Source organism: Rhincodon typus, chromosome 10, assembly GCF_021869965.1.
Source record: "Rhincodon typus isolate 14 chromosome 10, sRhiTyp1.1, whole genome shotgun sequence".
Classification (NCBI taxonomy): domain Eukaryota; kingdom Metazoa; phylum Chordata; class Chondrichthyes; order Orectolobiformes; family Rhincodontidae; genus Rhincodon; species Rhincodon typus.
The window spans coordinates 35,646,383-35,664,684 of NC_063341.1; the positions used below are offsets into that span (position 1 = coordinate 35,646,383).

Below are 18,302 nucleotides of genomic sequence, written 5' to 3' on the forward strand. Positions count from 1 at the left end.
ATTTATTTCAGAACCCCCTTCCCCTCCCCCTTTTCTGATGAAGGGTCTAGGCCCGAAACGTCAGCCTCTCTGCTCCTATGATGCTGCTTGGCCTGCTGTGTTCATCCAGCCCTGCACCTTGTTGTCTCGGATTCTCCAGCATCTGCAGTTCCTACTATCTCTTGCCAGATTTATTACTGGAATGGTGAGATTATCTTCTAAGGACAGATTGAGGAGTTTGGGTCTCTGTTCTTTCGAGTTTAGAAGAATGACAGCTATCACATTGAAACAAACAGAATTCTTAAAAAGCTTGAAGATGCAGGAAGAAGTTCAACCTCAGTGAGGGAACTAGATCCAGGGAACAGAGTCTCAGCATAAGTGGTAAGCCATTTACAGCTATGATGGGGAGAATTTTTTCACTCAAAGAATGGCAAACCTTTGGAAATTTCTATCCCAGAGGGCTGTGGAGGCTCAGTCATTGAGTATGTTAAAGATAGACAACTATAGATATTGAGATACTAAAGGCATCTAGGGACATGGAATAGTTCAGGAAAACTATTCAATTGACATAGAAGATCAGATTTTATCTACTTGAATAGAAGAGAAGGTTCAAAGGATCAAATAGCCTCTCATTCTCCTATTTCTTAAGTTACTATGACTTGTGATTTAAGAATGATCCATGGTTCATAGATAAGATTCTAGTGGTAATTGTATTAACTAAAAGCCTACTGTCGATATTCTAATCAATACTGAATCCCATTCACATATCACCTCTATGCTTTTTAAGCAACATTGGCTTCTGGTATGGCAATGCTTTGATTTTAAAATTCTCATCATTTTTACAAGTTCTTCAATGGCCCTCCCATCTCCCAGCAACTCTCAACATCCTCCAGCCCTACGATTTCCAAAGTCTTATGCTTCTCCAATTCAGGTATCTTGTATACCCCACAGTTTTCTTTGTTTTACCATTGTTATTTGCTATGACCCTAAAAGGTAAAATTCCCCCTGCAGATCTCTCTACTTCTTTCCTTTTTTAGGACTCATCTTAAAAGTTACCTCTTTCGATAGGTTTTTAGTCAGTTCTGATTTCAATTGCATGGTTTAGCATCAAACATTATTTGATAGTATTCCATAAAATTTACTAGGTTCAAGGCGCTATTAAAAGTACAAAAGAAATATTTATTTTTAGGAGTTCAAATCCCATTGTAGTAAGTTGTGAAACAGCATTGAATAAACCTAATAATGTTTTGGCTAGCACTAGGAAAAGTGACCATGCAAGCTGTTCAAGAACATATTTTTTTAACAAATCATCTGCTGCACAGCCTTCCCTCTTTGGGACCTGCGTTGAAACCAATATCTTTACTTTTTGCGTGAAATAAACCAGCTCGTTCAGTAACACATTAAACCTACAATATGAAACTATCCCACCTAGGACTTCAACAAAATTAGGTGGTATGTAATAAATGGAATGTTTCACACTAGTGGTCTGTGAGGTATTACACATTTAAGGTTAAGGCATCTGGTTTGGGCAGAGAAATGCTTTGATTTAAGGCTGGCTTTGTCTGATCTAGGTTGGGAACCAATGAAAATTAGGTTTGTACAGAAAATATTTTGTGGAGGATGTGGAGATGTTATCACAATGATGAAGTTAATAAGATTGTTACTTTTTGGAACTGTGTTGTTAACTTAAGGTAGAAAAAAAAGAGGTGTCATGCGTCCTGTTCTGCAGTCTGCTTAGCAACAGGCCTTGGGTGGTTAAAGTCCAAAGGGAGATCCGTAATGTATTACTAGGGCAATGATGTAAGGTGTTCATGGTTGGAGGCAATAACAGTAATCTCTGTTTTCACAAATGATAGACTTTGAGCCCCCATTACCTTGGAAAGGTGTTGAAAATATTGGGTTGTAAACAGTTATGCTGTAAACTATCCAGTTACTTTTCTGATGAAAAAGAGTTAAGGTCAAGAATAATTGATCAGCAATTTTACCTGGATGCAAGGCTAATGTGTTTCATGTGGCCATGGGGCAGAGGAAAATATTTGTGGTTACAGGCACCCCTAAAAATCAACTAATATCACAGACAATTGTTTTTGTGCTCAGCAGGGAGAAGAGGCTGCTGGTTTTTGCAAATAGCTGGATGCAGGAAAGATACAGTCTCTTAAATAATTCATGACTTGACATGGCCGAAGAGAAAAAGAATTTAGAACACGCTTTACTGCTAGATTTAGAAAACTCCAAGAACTGAAGGAAGCACTCATGGATGATCACTCAGATATCATTACAAGGCAAAATGAGAACCTATTAGAAGTTAGGTGCAAGGTGCAATGATTGACTATTTGCGACAAGGGTTGAAACTCTATGGAGATTGTATTGTATAATTAGTATAAAAGTGAAGTCTACATTTTATTTCATTTAAAATGTAAGTTGCAAACAAAAACGATTATCGCTAATAGTTTTCTTGTAATTTGTTGCAGTAAAAATCTTAAAACATTAAATCTCGTCATGCCAATCTTTTCAACTATTAACTGAAAATTCAAATTTATATATAAATGTTATTGATGTCGGGGAGAATAACGTTATTTGTATATTTTGAAAGCTTTAAATTACACAAATTTTCAACTAAAATGCTTTTATTCTGTTCTATGACTTCAGAACTCAAGGTCCTTACCAGAATGTCTCATTGTCGATTCCATCATTAGTTATGTAATTGTTGTGAAGATATAGTTCTCGAAGATTGGAAAGATGATCAAAAGCTCCTTTAGGAATCTTTTCAAGTTTGTTGTCCTAACAATATTTGAATACAAAAAGAGTACAATGAGGTAAAAGTATTATTTTGAAGTTGAAATAATAGCTTTTTTAAAACATGATTCTTACATACTTTTAAATGCAATCTGAATAATTCCTTTGGCAAATTCTTGGGAACGTACTTCAGGAAATTACTTGACATGATTAATATTCCAACACCATCTGACCCATTAAACATGTGATCAGGAAGTCCTGCGTCTGTAAGTTTATTGTTATGAAGATAAATAGACCTATTAAGATAGAGAAATAATAACTGCTAATAATTTAAAAAAAGGACTTAACATTATCAAATATAATTGGCAATTCCAAAATCTAAAAAGATACCCTCAAAAAGGAAGAATCCTCAGGATTAGATTTTCTCAAATCTACTCAAATAGGAAGGTCACATTTTAACAAATACACTATATTTCTATACCAGATGTATTGGTTTTCTTTCATACATTGTGTATTCTGGTTGGGGTAACATTCACATGGCTGATTTGATTACAGCTGATATTTGGTTCATTTTAAAAATTGATGTATCTGTTTTGTCAGCCTATTTCTATAACCTAAGACTCTGTGAAAAGATATTTAGGCAACTAGGTAGAAATTGCGGAGCATTGTCTTCTGGCTGTCCCAAAGTTCTTCAGTCAATCAATTGTGTGTGAAGTGTTGTTGTTGTTTTATAGATAAACATGGCAGCTATTTTATTTTTGATTTAGTTGCAATGTTCACTAGTTTACCAACCTTGTGCCTAATAATCCTTCTGTTTCCTTCCAATTTACTTCCTCCTCTCCTGAAACACTGGATGATAGCTCCATGGACCCCATCCATCCTCTAATTAATTTTTATCCTACAGAATGAGTAATGACAGGCTAATTCACTTTGAGGCCACGACGACCACTTTGAATTTTGTCCTCACTCAAAATTCCCATGAATACCCCTCCTTTGTGTCACTGAACAATGGTTGAGAATAGGATCAGGACGTACTGAAGTCAACTACAACGTCTCTTACCTGTGCTCAGGTCAGTTACACAATTCAAGCCAGGGCTTAATGCTGGGGTATTTCTTGCCTGCATTGTGTAAGTAATTTCAGATACGGGTAATAGTGAACTATTGTAATTGGCTTTAGTATGTTTGATTCTATTCAGAATAATTATTCAGTAGCACCTAGAAAATTTATCCAGGTGAATTAACATGATCGTATGTAGATAAATACCACAAAACTGATGGTGTTTGCATTATTTGTATTTTGAATCTTTACATTATTCTGGATTCGTAACAACAATTCTATCTTACTCTCAGCTTGACATTAGTGACAAATATCTCTTCAGTTCTTAAATAAGTTGAACATTTGGTCAGAAAACATGAAAATACAATTAAAATATCATCCTTCTGGATTAAAATGTGCTTCATATCAGCTGGATTTCGGTGTATCTCCTGGTTTACAGTTCACAACAAGAAAGTTTCAACATTTTAAGTTTTGTAAATAGCATAATATTCCTATTTAAAATGAGTGATAAAGTATTGGATAATAATGAGATTTGTCACAATGGCTTGATTTATTCTATACCTTTGGTAACATATCTAATCAGTTCTATAGTTTCGTTCCCTCTACTGCACCTTAACAATCTTGAAAGGGCACAAATACCATTTGGACCTTTCTCTCTTCCAATATGCTGCGGAGCTAGCTGCTTGAAGGCACAAGGGCTGACCTCTAATCTTACGGAGAAGTATATCTAAACTCCACTGAGGATTTCCCCAAAGCATAGTTAAGATCCCATGAGAACCTTTAGAGAAAAAACAAACCTGCTATGTCTTCCTAACAAACTTTTAAAAATGCTGCATCATAAGCACTTAGGCCTTTCTTGTCATAACATGAAAATTATTGTTTATCATTTTGGTAGATACACTAATATGATATCTCTCTGTGCTCTATAGTAATGTAGATCTTAACCTTTGTATATGAAGTAAGCGAGCTGTACACTTGAATATATAACAGTGTCAGAAGAGTGTAATGCAGTATCTTAAGCATTTCTTTGTTTATTTTGCAATGGGACATTTTTAGGCCAGAGTCAGTTAAAAGGCAACATTTGTGACAACTCTTTCATAAGATAGCCCTAGACTGAGAGTCCCATCATGTTTTGTCTCTGATGGAAGAGACAATGTTTTTAAAATTATATGATCTTTAAATTTGTTGGTATTCCTGGTCTTCTGTTTGATGGTTATATCTATTGGTCACTAAGTGGTGGCTCAGTTAGTTAATAGCAATCTCACTTCTCAGGACGCTATAGGTTTAAGGCCAACACTAGACTCTGAGCACAATAATCAAGGGAGTGTGTCACGAGATGAGGGCTTTGCTGGCTTGGCCAGCATTTATTGCCCATCCCTAATTGCCCAGAGGGCAGTTAAGAGTCAACCACATTGTTGTAGGTATGGAGTCACATGTAGGCCAGACCAGGTAAGGATGGCAGTTTCCTTCCCTAAAGGACATTAGTGAACTAGATGGGTTTTTCTGACAATCAGCAATGGATTCATGTTCATCATTAGATTAATTCCAGATAATTTATTGAATTCAAATTCCATCATCTTCCATGGCGGAATTCAAACACGGGTCCCCAGAACATTTCCTGGGTCTCTGGATTAACAGTCCAGCAATAATACCACTGGCCAGGCCTGGCCTATTGGTAGTTGTAAGAAGAAAATCAATGCACTATTTGAGGAATAGAGGAGCTATCCAAGGCAACATCTATCCCTTAAGAAACATTACAAAAACAAGACATGGAATCTAAAAATCTTTGTATAAAAGTCACAAGGAAAATTGAGTTGAGTGCTTTGTAAATCATATATTGCAGTCGGGTTTGCAAATCCCCTGGCAAAAATTTAAGTCTTTGTCTTAACTGTCACAAAATGTTTAATTGGGTAATACGTCAACTGGTGTAACACTGAGCCATAAGACCAGAAGGATTCTTGCTGCATTAGCTAATCTTAGCCAGGACGGGCGTGAGAACATTGAGTTGGCTAAAAGGTTAACACAATGCAAATTAAAGGTCCGCCAAGATTCCAGATCACAGATTAGTGACTCCCGTTAAAAAGAGCAATAAAATGAACAGGGTGGGGCTCAGTTCTGGCATTCTCTTCAATCAAATATCCTCCAATGCTGCCTTGAGCAAGGACTGACAATATTGGTGAAAATGTATCCTAATACAGGGTAGCAATTCTAGGAAGAAAGTATTGAAAACTAGGGGGAAATGCTTTCTGCCATTGGACATGGTCAAGTGAGCACTTTGTACCAATCAACTTCAATATCCTCTAGTGATATTGGACCCAAAATGATAACTCTGTTTCTCTATCCACAGATACTGCCAGATCTGTTACATTTCTTCAGCACTTTATTCAATATTTTCTGATTTGTTTCTCTTAGATAAATACAGACTGGTTCACTTGACAAATCATACCTTAGATTTGGCTTCTGCCCAAAAGTGAGGGGATAGATCTTTGTAAGGTAATTTGCTGCAACATCAGCGCTCACCAAGGTTTTTGGCAGGTATTTTGGAGCAACTGTAAGCTGAAAAATATACAACAGCCAATCAGTAGATCACTGTCCTGTCTGGTTAAAATAAAGGAATCAGTTAAACTCAAGTTCAAGTCAGACACCGCTGACACAAACACACTTCTTGATTACTGGCCAACTTGTGGATGAGGAAGTCTTCATTCAATGAATTTAGCAGTTTTCATTGTGGTGTGACAACTATATATTTTGTTTGTGAAAGGAGAGGTCTAGCTTTCAAAGAACTTGTTTTGTAAATCACACTAAGATGTCCATTAAACATCAAACAGTGCCTAAATGAGCTTTTCCCAGATTTTCCAATTCTGGGATCGGCCATTTTGAAAGCATGTGAATGCATTTAAAATAGAGACAGCTTCACACTATCCACACATTGTCAACAGGAAATAGTAAAGAACTTTCAAACATATTCTGGGCCATCGGACCAACAGACCTATTAATCTGACCTGGATTTGAATCAATTCCTCAGGATAAAAAACAATAATGTGCTAATCTAGACCTGTTTGTGGTTCTTGAAGTATAATAAAATGTTGAATCTGATCTGGATAACAAATTATTTGTTTTTAATTAACAAACTATTACAGCTAACGGATGAATACAGATGTTAATTGGTCCTAGCTTCATTTTTAGGGTACCCTGGCACCAAAAGTTGATTAGGAGAATTCTATCAGAGATAGTAGGAACTGCAGATGCTGGAGAATCTGAGATAGCAAGGTTTAGAGCTGGATGAACACAGCAGGCCAAGCAGCATCAGAGGAGCAGGAAAGCTGACGTTTTAGGCCTAGACCCTTCTTCAGAAATGCTGAATTCAGAAATGCTGAAGAAGGGTCTAGGCCCGAAATGTCAGCTTTCCTGCTCCTCTGATGCTGCTTGGCCTGCTGTGTTCATCCAGCTCTACACCTTGTTATCTTAGGAGAATTCTATCCTTCTTTGTCCTGTTTAAATATTTTCTAAGCACTCTGTTCAGAGATATTATTACATATCAGGAGCAGGAGAGACTTCAACTGAGGATCCCCTGGCTCAGAGATAGGGACACTACCACTGTATCACAACAGCCCAACTTTGTTCTGTTTATTGAATTATCTGTAAGAAAAATCACATCTGCTTTCTGAGAGTATTCCAATAATGTATTAGATTAAGCATGTTTAGATTGGTTTTAAATTAATACACAATGGATGATTTAAGTTATGACCGTGAGAGTGCAGTAGAAATAATGGTGAGGGCATCAGTGTTCCCTTTTATTTTAGAGAAAATTGGAAATCAGCCTGGTAGTCACACATGAAGCATTAAATGTGGAAATCAGGAATTTGGAACCTGAAATATCCTGCTCCTCCAGGAGCTATACTACAACCGAGCATCACCTAAAGATACCGCATTTAATTACAATGCAAGGTTACAGGGTTTACAAACTACGTACCATCTAAATAAAGCGCAGTATTTTAGGCTTGTCTATTCAAAACAATGCAAAATTTTAGTTGTGTGATATGTCTTAATTATTGCCAACAACGTCTTTGGCACTAAAATAAAACTTCTACAAATGTAGAGTCTCATTCCTTTAGATATCAATTACTGTTAGAGATGTAAGTGATTTAAATAACTATTTTAAAAGTCTTTGCCTCTTTCATGGTCTCTGTTAATCTAATCTAATTAGATTGTTAATAAATCTCTCTCTCGTCTCTTTTCAATTAACTATTTTGATTTCCATTTTCTGGTTTTGACTGTGTGGGGCAGCCAGATTTGGAATTCCCTGCTTCACCCTACCTCCAGTCAACTTTTGAGAAGTTGGGTCAGAAGCAACAGGATCTACTTGCCTGCTTGTAATTCTTTACAAGCTTCAATGACAGCAATTCATTTCCAGTCAGCCTCCAGGTTGCAATGAGCAGCAACAGCTAGTTGGTGATCTTGTGCTGGTCAGATATGGTTTGGGACTTGTTGCTTTCCACATAAAAGAGTTGCTACATTTACATTGATATAAATGGTGCATTGCAATTTAATTGCATCATCTGTGATTTGAGCTGCTATTCCTCCCTTGCCTGAAACATTAATAGTAGAGGAGCAAAGGCATGGTTCACCTATAATAAAATATGATACATATAGTTTTTAATATGTTATGAGTGAATGTTTATTTTGTGGTTTAGGTATTTATGTTTGCTAACCAATACAATGTTATTGATATATAGTTTATCAAATTACTTTATGAACCAACCTATGTTCTCCAGTAGCCTTACTTTGGCATCAATGAGAACATTGAAAATTACATTAGGGTGAACAGATTGACAAAACATTGGAGGAACAGGAAAGGCTCTTGAGGATGCCAGAGGTGATAAATGTACATATCGATGATCTATTTCTCAACAGCCTTCCAACATGCTACATCATCAACGTACAGCAATATATCTTTAACGAAATTATTTCTAAAGTATTAGGCAGAACCCACATAACAGAATCATAACAACATTTGAGTTCAATCCATTTTTTTTTTAGGAATTTTTTTTTTCTGTTTTTAACCACTTCCCACAGTTGGTGATTTCTGGCTCCTCATAACTGATGTGCATATTTAATCCTCATTTATACCACTCTGGAACCATTTTTTAGACAAACTATTCTTTGGCTTTCCAGCCCTTCAAAATGTCCAAATACCAAATAATCTGTATCAAGCATTGTCAAGTGCTACCAGTGGCTTGCTGATTATGAAGATATTCCAGTCACCTTTTCACTCGCCAGCTGAACTCAAATGATGAAACTCTGCGTGCAATTTTCCTCTGCTGTTTCTACAATCCTATAAAAGTGTCAATCAACAAGATGACTAAAGTATCAATAACAGAAATTAAATCATTTGATACCTGGTGTGAAGATGAAAAGAGAAGTGGCAAGAAGCATAATTAATTAGCAGAGATAGTAAGAACTGCAAATGCTGGAGTCAGAGATAACATAGTGTGGAGTTGGAGGAGCACAGCGGGCCAGGCAGCATCAGAGGAGCAGCAAAGTTGATGTTTCGGTTCGGGACCCTTCCTCAGAATTAATTAGCATGTTGGCCGGGGCAAGACGCTGACCTCCTCTTACCATTTCAGTAATTATATGTTCCCGGTGAGAAGGGCCATGGATAACCTTCTTGATCTACCACCAATTAAGGTCTTTAAGTTGTCAATCAATGGCCATTAAGAGTCTAAATGTTCCTTCCTGGCAGGAAGAAAGGTGACTAGTTTCTCAACTGGAAAATCAGAGCTACCACTCTGGATCCTCCAAATGCTCAAATCACAAGCTCTCACATCTGACCATCATGGTCCCCATTCTCCCCGTGACCTTCAGCTTGCTAGTAGAGTTTAAAAATTGCTTACCTTCTTGCCACTGGATCCCCCAAGGAGTAGGCCTCACTGGAGGTACTTAGGACACAGAAGATACAGGCCTCTGCTGGACAGTGTCAAGGCATGAGTCAGGCCAAGAAAGACACCTCAGCTTTGCCTGCCAGCTCTTATTGAGCTGATTGGCATGTGTTAGGTCAACTTTTCTTAGCAGTGGTGTGACATGTTAGTTGTCACCTAACATGCACACATCATCAAAATGGGAAATTTGCACCAGGTGTTTTCAATCGAATAGTGAATAACCCCTCAGCATTGCTTTCCATTGTCTTTATAAATTGATTTTGCCTGAGTGTCATATCTTTCCATTAGTATTTTTCCTTAACATGCATAATAAGGCTTGGCATACATAAAAGGTTTTACTTTGTTGACACAGCTGGGGAGAAGGAAAACTTCGCCTGACTGAGAACTTTATGATGTTCTTACAAGCTATTTTTTCTTTTTAATCTAATTTTTCAATGGTTTAATGTTGATTCAATGTTTATTTTCACAAGATAAAAATATGTCAAATGATTTAGCTTCTGTATTTGATACTTTAGACATCTTGTTGATTATCACTTTTATAGGATTGTAAAAACAACAGCTTTTTGAAAGCAATTTCTTTTTTAGTAGCTCCACACATGCCATTGATACAATGTGGTTTATTATTTCTCTCCATAGTGTATACCAGATGAATGTGCATGGATCTGCCATGAGTTGACGTGGAGGTTATCTAAGGCCATCGGGTGGGTGGTGGAGCATAAGTTTCCATGAGTTGACGTGTAGAGGCTAAGGAGAGCAGGAATAAGACCTTTGGACTTTATTTTTCGAAAGAATACACAATCCAGAACATGGTTCACAAAGTTTTTGAGGAGTGATAAACCACAAGTTATGATGAAGTTGAACTGCCTTCATGGAAATAGTGTGTGACTGGGAGATGCTAGACCCCGCAATGGAGTTGACAATTTAGGAGTGCAGGATGTAAGTTCACTGCACATACCCTTACCCCATATCAATGAAAGTTGGGGGTGGTGGGAATGGGATGGGAAACTCAGAATCCGATCCCATACACTATTTTTAAACCACCCCGCCTCTGTTCTGACATGGTCAGAGACATAAGCATTTGTGCCAAAAAGTATACTTTATCTATATGAACTTAAAATATTTATAAATAACGCATATTTAAAAATTTTTATTGGTTCATGCTTTATAGGAGTAACAACAATTTAGAAATATTTGTAAATGGCATCAAACATACAGCAGAGATATGCTCAGTGAACCCTGGATATAGAAAAGTATTCCTGATAATCAAACCACAGGCAAACCCACCGGAAAAAATAGCTTTATAATTTTACAGTCAAGTCATTAGGGAGTATTTTCTGTATTCATTTGTCACCCATCATGTGTGCTGTTTGCATCATAAATATATGAAGGTTTTATTAACATCAACAGAAACTCTTCTGACATATTGAAACTATTTTAATTTCCAGTAATTCTGGTTCATTTATTATATTTTCCCTTTGTGGTTTCACCGAGCCACAAAGCTCCATGTGGTGAAGGCAGACTGGAGGACTAATCCCAGGGATTTGTGGTAGATAGAGTGTGTGGACCAGGTGGCAAGGGATGACGAGTTTGCCAATTCTACAGTTCTGGGTATGACTGGTCATCACGGCACCACCAGCTGACAGCACAGTTGAGATCAGGGATTCAGTATGTGGAGGACCACAAGAGTGAACCCATGACCCACCACTCTGTAGCACTCTGCCAATGTACCACCGTGAAATCATTTTTGATCTTTCTTTTGCTCATGAATTCTTTCCATGTAAGTAGAATTGTTGGCAGCATTAGATGGTAAAAGCTTTTACAATTGTAAGCATTGAATTTAGACTCCAAATACTCTCATCTGCTGGTTTATTTAATATTAATGGCTGACGCAATTTACAGTGGTCCATGATATTAGTTAATGGCACAAAAATAGAACCCCCTAGAGTGCAAACTGCAAATTTATGAGTGAGTGGGACTAAGTAATTCAGCTTAGTGCAAAGCCAAATGAATTGGATAGAAGGTTCGTACTTATATACAACCTAATTATGTTGCTCAGAAACATCTTGCATGTAACGCATTAAAATTTTTGTTAAGTAGACACACACAGTAGCCATTGCACATGCAACAATTTTGCTCAAATGTCAATGAAATAAGAAATCAACTCATCCATATTTTGATCAAGGGAGGAATAAGACAGTGAAAAACTCTTCTCTTTGAACTGTCCCAGAAGATCTTTCATATCTACCTGAAGTGCTAGAATACGAAGGCAGCATCTCAGTCTAATTTCTCATCTGAAGAATTATAACTTAGGCAATCAGCATAATAAGGTTTATATCTACAAACTTGCCATTGGGTATTTTACTTGTAAATATTTATTTAAATATAATACAAGAATATTTACATCTTACTATTGTACTAACTATATTTAATCTGAATGATTATAAACACAGATGGCCCTTTAATACCTCCTATGTCTTTACGTCATGTAGCTTTCACCTCTGTTCAAGATTTTGTCCAATTTATCTTGAAAAACCTGTTAGTGAGGATTAAAGTTAGAAAGTATGGGCAGAGACAGCCCTGATAACTGTATGTATTCACTTTTGTTTGGAACAGCATGTAATTTTACTGTTTTTATTCAGTTTCTCCTGGTCCTTACGCCAACTGTGGATGAGATAGCATCTGGCCAATCTACATCCAAATTCATTACAAGAGCAGTTTGCACAAAGTGACAGGAAAGAAGCAATGGTCAGTGAACTGCTGATATTTCCTCCCTGGGGAGAAGCCGCTGGCTCTACTCAACACTGCTACAACAAAATGACAGAGATCAGAGCATTGGGTAAGTTACAGGTACTTGTACCACCACTCCACTGCTCCATCAAATTAGCTAAATTGTTCTGGAACTGAATGAAAAGTATTTCATACAAGTTAGACAAGACAAATTAGCTACATTATAATTTTGTACATAATTTATAATTACCAATGCAAAAAGAATGTTGAGCAAATTTATGACATCTGATTAACATTTTTCAACATTCATAGTAATATAAATAACTAAAGAAATCAAAATTATATTTTCTTTATCGTTTTATAAGCTGAAAAGTGCCTGCTCTGAGATCCAAATCAAAGGGAAGTGGATGGCACAATAAAGTAGAATTTAAAGGTAACATCTGGTGAACTTTACAATTCTTCAAAGATGGTAGATATCAATGCTTTAGAATTCAACTCTTTCTATTTTTGTGCCAAGCACACTAAGCGCACCCAGGCTTAGTTGATGAGGGGAAAACATACTGTCTCACCAATGTGTCAAATTTTTAAACGGCCTGTCTCATGATAAGATTGATACATGAAGCACCATATTATGGACAGTTTTGTGCTGTGATCTTGCAGTTCCTTTGAGTTTGGTCATTTCTTTCAGGACCATTATAGCCAACATGTATTATAGGTTCTTATCAATTGATTAGGTTTATATTTGATTAGAAGGACAATGTTATAACCTGCCTTTGTCTGGCTTGTAATTTAGTTTGATAAACTGTATTCAGATAATGCCATGAAGCTGTCTGAAGTAATTAAAATCTTTTACCTTATTGTTCGCCAGATATAAATACAGCAAGTTCTCAAGAGAACAAAATGCATCGTCTGGAAGCCCTTCAAAAGTCAAACAATGGAAAATTCAATTGTCAAGCTTTGACATTAAAATTTTTTATTACATCATATTGGATCATTTAATTTGTTAACAGTAAATTATTACTGTGCTGTATTATTTCTTATCCTTAATTCATATTTTGGAGATAATTCAGGTTTTTTGCATAAAATAAACTGCAGTGATTTATCTGCAATACTAAGATGTATGTAACCATGCTATACTGGATACTTTGGGGATATCTAAGGAGAGTCCTGGAGAAAGAAATACAAAATTTAGGTTTCCAAAAGATAACTTATTGGTTTCAGTGTCACAGGGACAGTAAATATCCTATCATTCAATGATGTAACAAAGTTTTCTCAGTAAAATTGCTCCTAATACACAATATAAAAACTTAATAGAGCAGATACTGGAAATTTGAACTAAAAACAAAACATGCTGTAGAAATCCAGCAGGTCTGCCAGTGATAGGGCTGCCCATAACTGAGTAGCACAAAATGGCTGTTAGGGATGCCGTAACTAAAGGTCACAAAATGTCTGATGACTGACTAATGCTGACAGTAACATTTCTCAAGGTGGCTGAATGTGCAATCATTCTTGCAAGAACGTAGATAATAACATGTAACATTTGATTATTCACAAGTAGAACAATAACAGCACTGCACATAGCAGCTAACAAGTCAAGTTGCAGCTTTTGAATTATTTAATCAATCTGTAATGTACTAAAAAATCACTAAAAGATTCAAACCAGTTTCACACAGTAAAAATGCCCTCTCTTATCACTGCAGTAAGACATTGAAATGTGGATTGGACATTAAGGTATAACCACACAACTTTGTTGGAACTGATATTCTTCTGCAGAAATTTTAAAATTCCTGATCTAATTAATTGGCAATTCTGAACAGTCATCATTGTGAAAAGTCTCAAGGACATCATGAGAGACCATGTTTGGAACACAAGCCTGTCCATCTCAATGAAGATGCTGTACCAGAGAGCCAATTACAAAGAAACAAGTCTGCTCTGCTGACCAATAGTAATCAAATGGGGGTAGGGGCAGGGGCGCGTGTGTGCTCTAAGTTAAAAATGTATACGTTAAGACATTTTAGACTTTGTGTGTGTCTTTTTGCTGTATGCTATAACCATGCTGTATTTGGAAATAAATGTCACCTGAAATCGTCCCACGACTCGGAATCTCACTGAAAATATGGGATCTAACAGGCAGCATGTGTGGAGTGAGAAACAGAATTAACATTTTGAGTCCAGTATTACATTTCTTCAAACCTCAGCAGGATTCCAAAGAAGAACCACACTGGTCACAAAATTAATTCTATTTCTTATTCCACAGATACGGTCAGACTTGCTGGGTTTCTCCAACACTTTGTATTTATGTCATCCTTGATACATGTCAGGCGTCTGAGAATCAAAAAGAATGATCAGACTTGAATTTTAAACATATATATAATATATATAAGCAAGAAAATATTTGCAAGAGAAAGAATCAAATATCATCAGATCTTCTAAAAGACTGAAAGAGGTATTGTGAGGAGCACTGATTTTAAGACAATGAAAATGTGGACAGGAATAGCATGAAGAATGGAATATTTAGATTTAATAGAATCATTTGTTACAAAAAATGTAATCATGTTATCACTGTGATGAACATGTGACTCCATTGCTCAGTTCTTATTCATTTTCTGTACATATAGACATTAATACTTTAGATAGTCATAAAAAAATACTGCATGTTGTTACTGTGAAGTTCACATCAACTCTTTGTTGATGGAATCATCACTATGATTTATTGTATACTAAAGGACACAATCATGTTTACCCCAAGATTGTAATAGAATGGCTAAATTAAACTTTTAAAAACCCTGACAATCCAGCTATTATAAAACTGCACTGTTATAGCAGATATCAAGTGAAAAGGAGGGAAACTAGAGGGGCTAACATCAATGGTTTTCTTTTGTGTATATTTGAAGAATGGCTATGCAGAAGAATGGGGAGAAAGCAAGAAGAAGCATGTCCATGTGTCACAGCAGTCTTGTTACTCTGATTATTTCAGGGATGTCTAAAGAGGGTCTTAGAGAAAACAAGAATAATTTATTTATTACAAATTTCAGGTTCCATTAGAGAGATTCTCTTATATTCAGTGTCACTGGGCAGTTCCATAAGTTGACTCCTCGTGCTCAATCAGAAGCTAATCTTAGAGTCTTAGGTAGCATGAACTAAGGTTATTATGTTAAGATCACTTATTGTGTTTATTGATACTGCATATTTCTCTTACCTTTCTGCAAGTTGCACTGATCATTTCTATGTGAGATGAACAAAATTGCAAACTAACAAACAGGCTCACCTTACACACAATGTGTGAGCAAGTAGCATGCACTTTAAAATGAATTGCATTCATATAATGATTGTAAAGTAACAAAGAATACACTGTTAATGTATTTAGTGGCGAGTACTAAGCTTTACAAATATAGCGCACATGCAACAATGACTCAACATTGAGATTATTTCAGGTTTCTCATGAGCTGTAGAGAAAGCCTGTTTACAGATCTAGACTTACTTCAGACTGCTTTTTTTCAATTTAGAAGGAAAGCCTTAAGTTTAACTAATTCCTCCTTTAGTTCTTTGTATTAGAACCATAGAGAATAGGAGAAGGATTAGGCCATTCAATATGGTCATTGCTGATCATCCAACTCATCACCCTTTTCCTGCTCTCCCATTATCCCCTGTGATACCTTTACCCCTAAGAACTATATCTAATTTCTCTTGAAAAGAATCAGATGAAAACCACTTTAAATCAGAACTTGCTCCCAACCATCCCTTTCAACAAACGTGTTCAGTGAAGGAGAGTCACTGTAACTTTCTAAGTATGAATGCTTCTAAACCATATCAGCAAATTCGATGTAATTAAAACTGATCTGCAAGAGTAACAATCAGATAAACATTCAGTTTGGCTCCTACTAACATGCTTAATGAATATCTCTAGATGCTTGTGCGTTATAGAAAGTTAACTCTCTGAAGGCTGAAATTAATGTAACAGTTCAGAATTAAACAGCAATTTATCCTAGATCAAAAAGGCATTTATCTCAAGCTATAATAACAAAACACAGAAAATTTGACAAGATATGAATGCACAAGAATATGGATATGACAAGTAGTAATTTTGTGGACTTATACAATACTTTTAAAGGGGAAATTTGTTTTAAGGCAAGTGCACTTTCTTCTTCCCCCTTCCTTTTACCCCAAATGTATAATCAGTTTGAAAGATCCATAACAAATCTGTTGAAAGTGAATGGAAGCTGTTGGCACTTTTCAATATCATAATCATAAATCTTAAGTATTGTATGTTAAATGCAACTATACCATGTAGTAAAATATTAACCATCATTGGAGAAAGAACATATAGATGTGATTAGGTATTTAGAACCTAGATACAAATTGGAACATTTTCTTTCTTGCTGATAGGAATTCTCCAATATCTTTAAAATATACTAAAATATTAAATGGCTCAATTTTCATATCATGACAATGAATAACAGAACAGCTCTTAGATTTAAAAAATATATTTCCGGTGATCAGTTTACACTTTAGAAACAAACTTTAAAAAAATAGACTATGCAAGTCTAAACTAGTTAGCTGATAAGGAGAAATAGAACTGGATCCACAGGAGGAGATATTTGTATTAGAATTAATATACAACAGGCCAGTTGAAAAGAGAGAGTCAGGCAGTATGTAAAATGAGTTTTCGGCTTACTATTCCTCATTCTGTGCTATCCACCAAGTCCAGTTATCTGCTCTCCAGAGTACACTTACAATCTGGAAAATATCATTTCAAGAATAACTAGAAGTTCATGGGAAATTTTGATGGAGGAGACCATTACAAGTTTCTTTATTCACGCATGGGGTGTGAGTTTCAGCGGCTAAACTAGAATTTATCATCCAATCCTAATCCCAGTTAATAGTCATAAATGTTGTTGTGGGTCTGGGGTCACATATTGGCTAGGCCAAGTAAAAATATCAGATTGCTCTTCCTTAAGGACATTAGTGAACTAAATGTTTTTTCATGACAATGATCAGTGGATATGTGGTCACCAGCAGGCTCACCATTTATTTATAAATTCTCATTTCACCAGCTGCTATGGTGAGAATCAAACCCATGACCCCAGGACATCAGTTTGGGGTTCTGAATTATTAAGCTAATGGGATTACCATTAGCCCAACATATTCCTGAATATTATGGTTATTGCAAACTGTCAGTGTTCAAAATCTTTATATGCTTGGCTCCCTTGTAACCATGACAATACTAATAGAAAAGCCAGATTATTTATATCTGGAGTCAATAGAAATAACAATTTGCCTTATTGTGAGAAAGGGATGCTGAGAGCCTCTAGCTGCCTGGAGCACATGGTGATATGCCCTGTCTGTAGTGCTATTAATAAGCAATATGCACATGTATTGGGGAGGTGATGGCCTAGTGGTATTATCGTTGGACTGTTAATCCAGAGATCTAGATAACATCCTGGGGACGCGGGTTCGAATCCTGCCGTAGCAGATGGTGGAATTTGAATTCAATAAATATCTTAAATTAAGAACCAAATGATAACCATGTGTCAATTGTCAGGAAAAACCCATCTGGTTCACTAACGTCCTTTAGGGAAGAAAACTGTCATCCTTACCTGTTTTGACTTACATGTGACTCCAGACCCACAGCAATGTGGTTGACTCTTAACTGCTTTCTGGGCAATTAGGGATGGGCAATAAATGCTGACCTAACCAGCAATGCCCTCATTCCATGAATGAATAAAGGGAAAAAAAATGTACAATGTGTTCTATGCTTTAATTGTTACTTATGGAACACTTTTTTCACCTCATAATCTGCAAATTTTCTGCCTCAATCTTTTCTTTTCCTTATCTTTCCTCATTATATCATTAATACTGGGGGC

The 18,302-nt window shown here is 36.3% G+C and overlaps 1 protein-coding gene across 1 annotated transcript in view; it reads right to left on the reverse strand.

The window, feature by feature from the left end:
- The window catches only part of podn (podocan), a 59,004-nt gene that overhangs the window by 16,668 nt on the left and 24,034 nt on the right, over positions 1-18,302 (reverse strand). Inside the window, exons 4-7 of the mRNA XM_048602156.1 lie at positions 13,292-13,356; positions 6,219-6,328; positions 2,855-3,011; positions 2,645-2,760 (exon numbers count right to left, since the gene is read on the reverse strand). Coding sequence (XP_048458113.1) covers positions 2,645-2,760; positions 2,855-3,011; positions 6,219-6,328; positions 13,292-13,356 — 448 coding nt within the window. The remainder of the gene's footprint in view (positions 1-2,644; positions 2,761-2,854; positions 3,012-6,218; positions 6,329-13,291; positions 13,357-18,302) is intronic.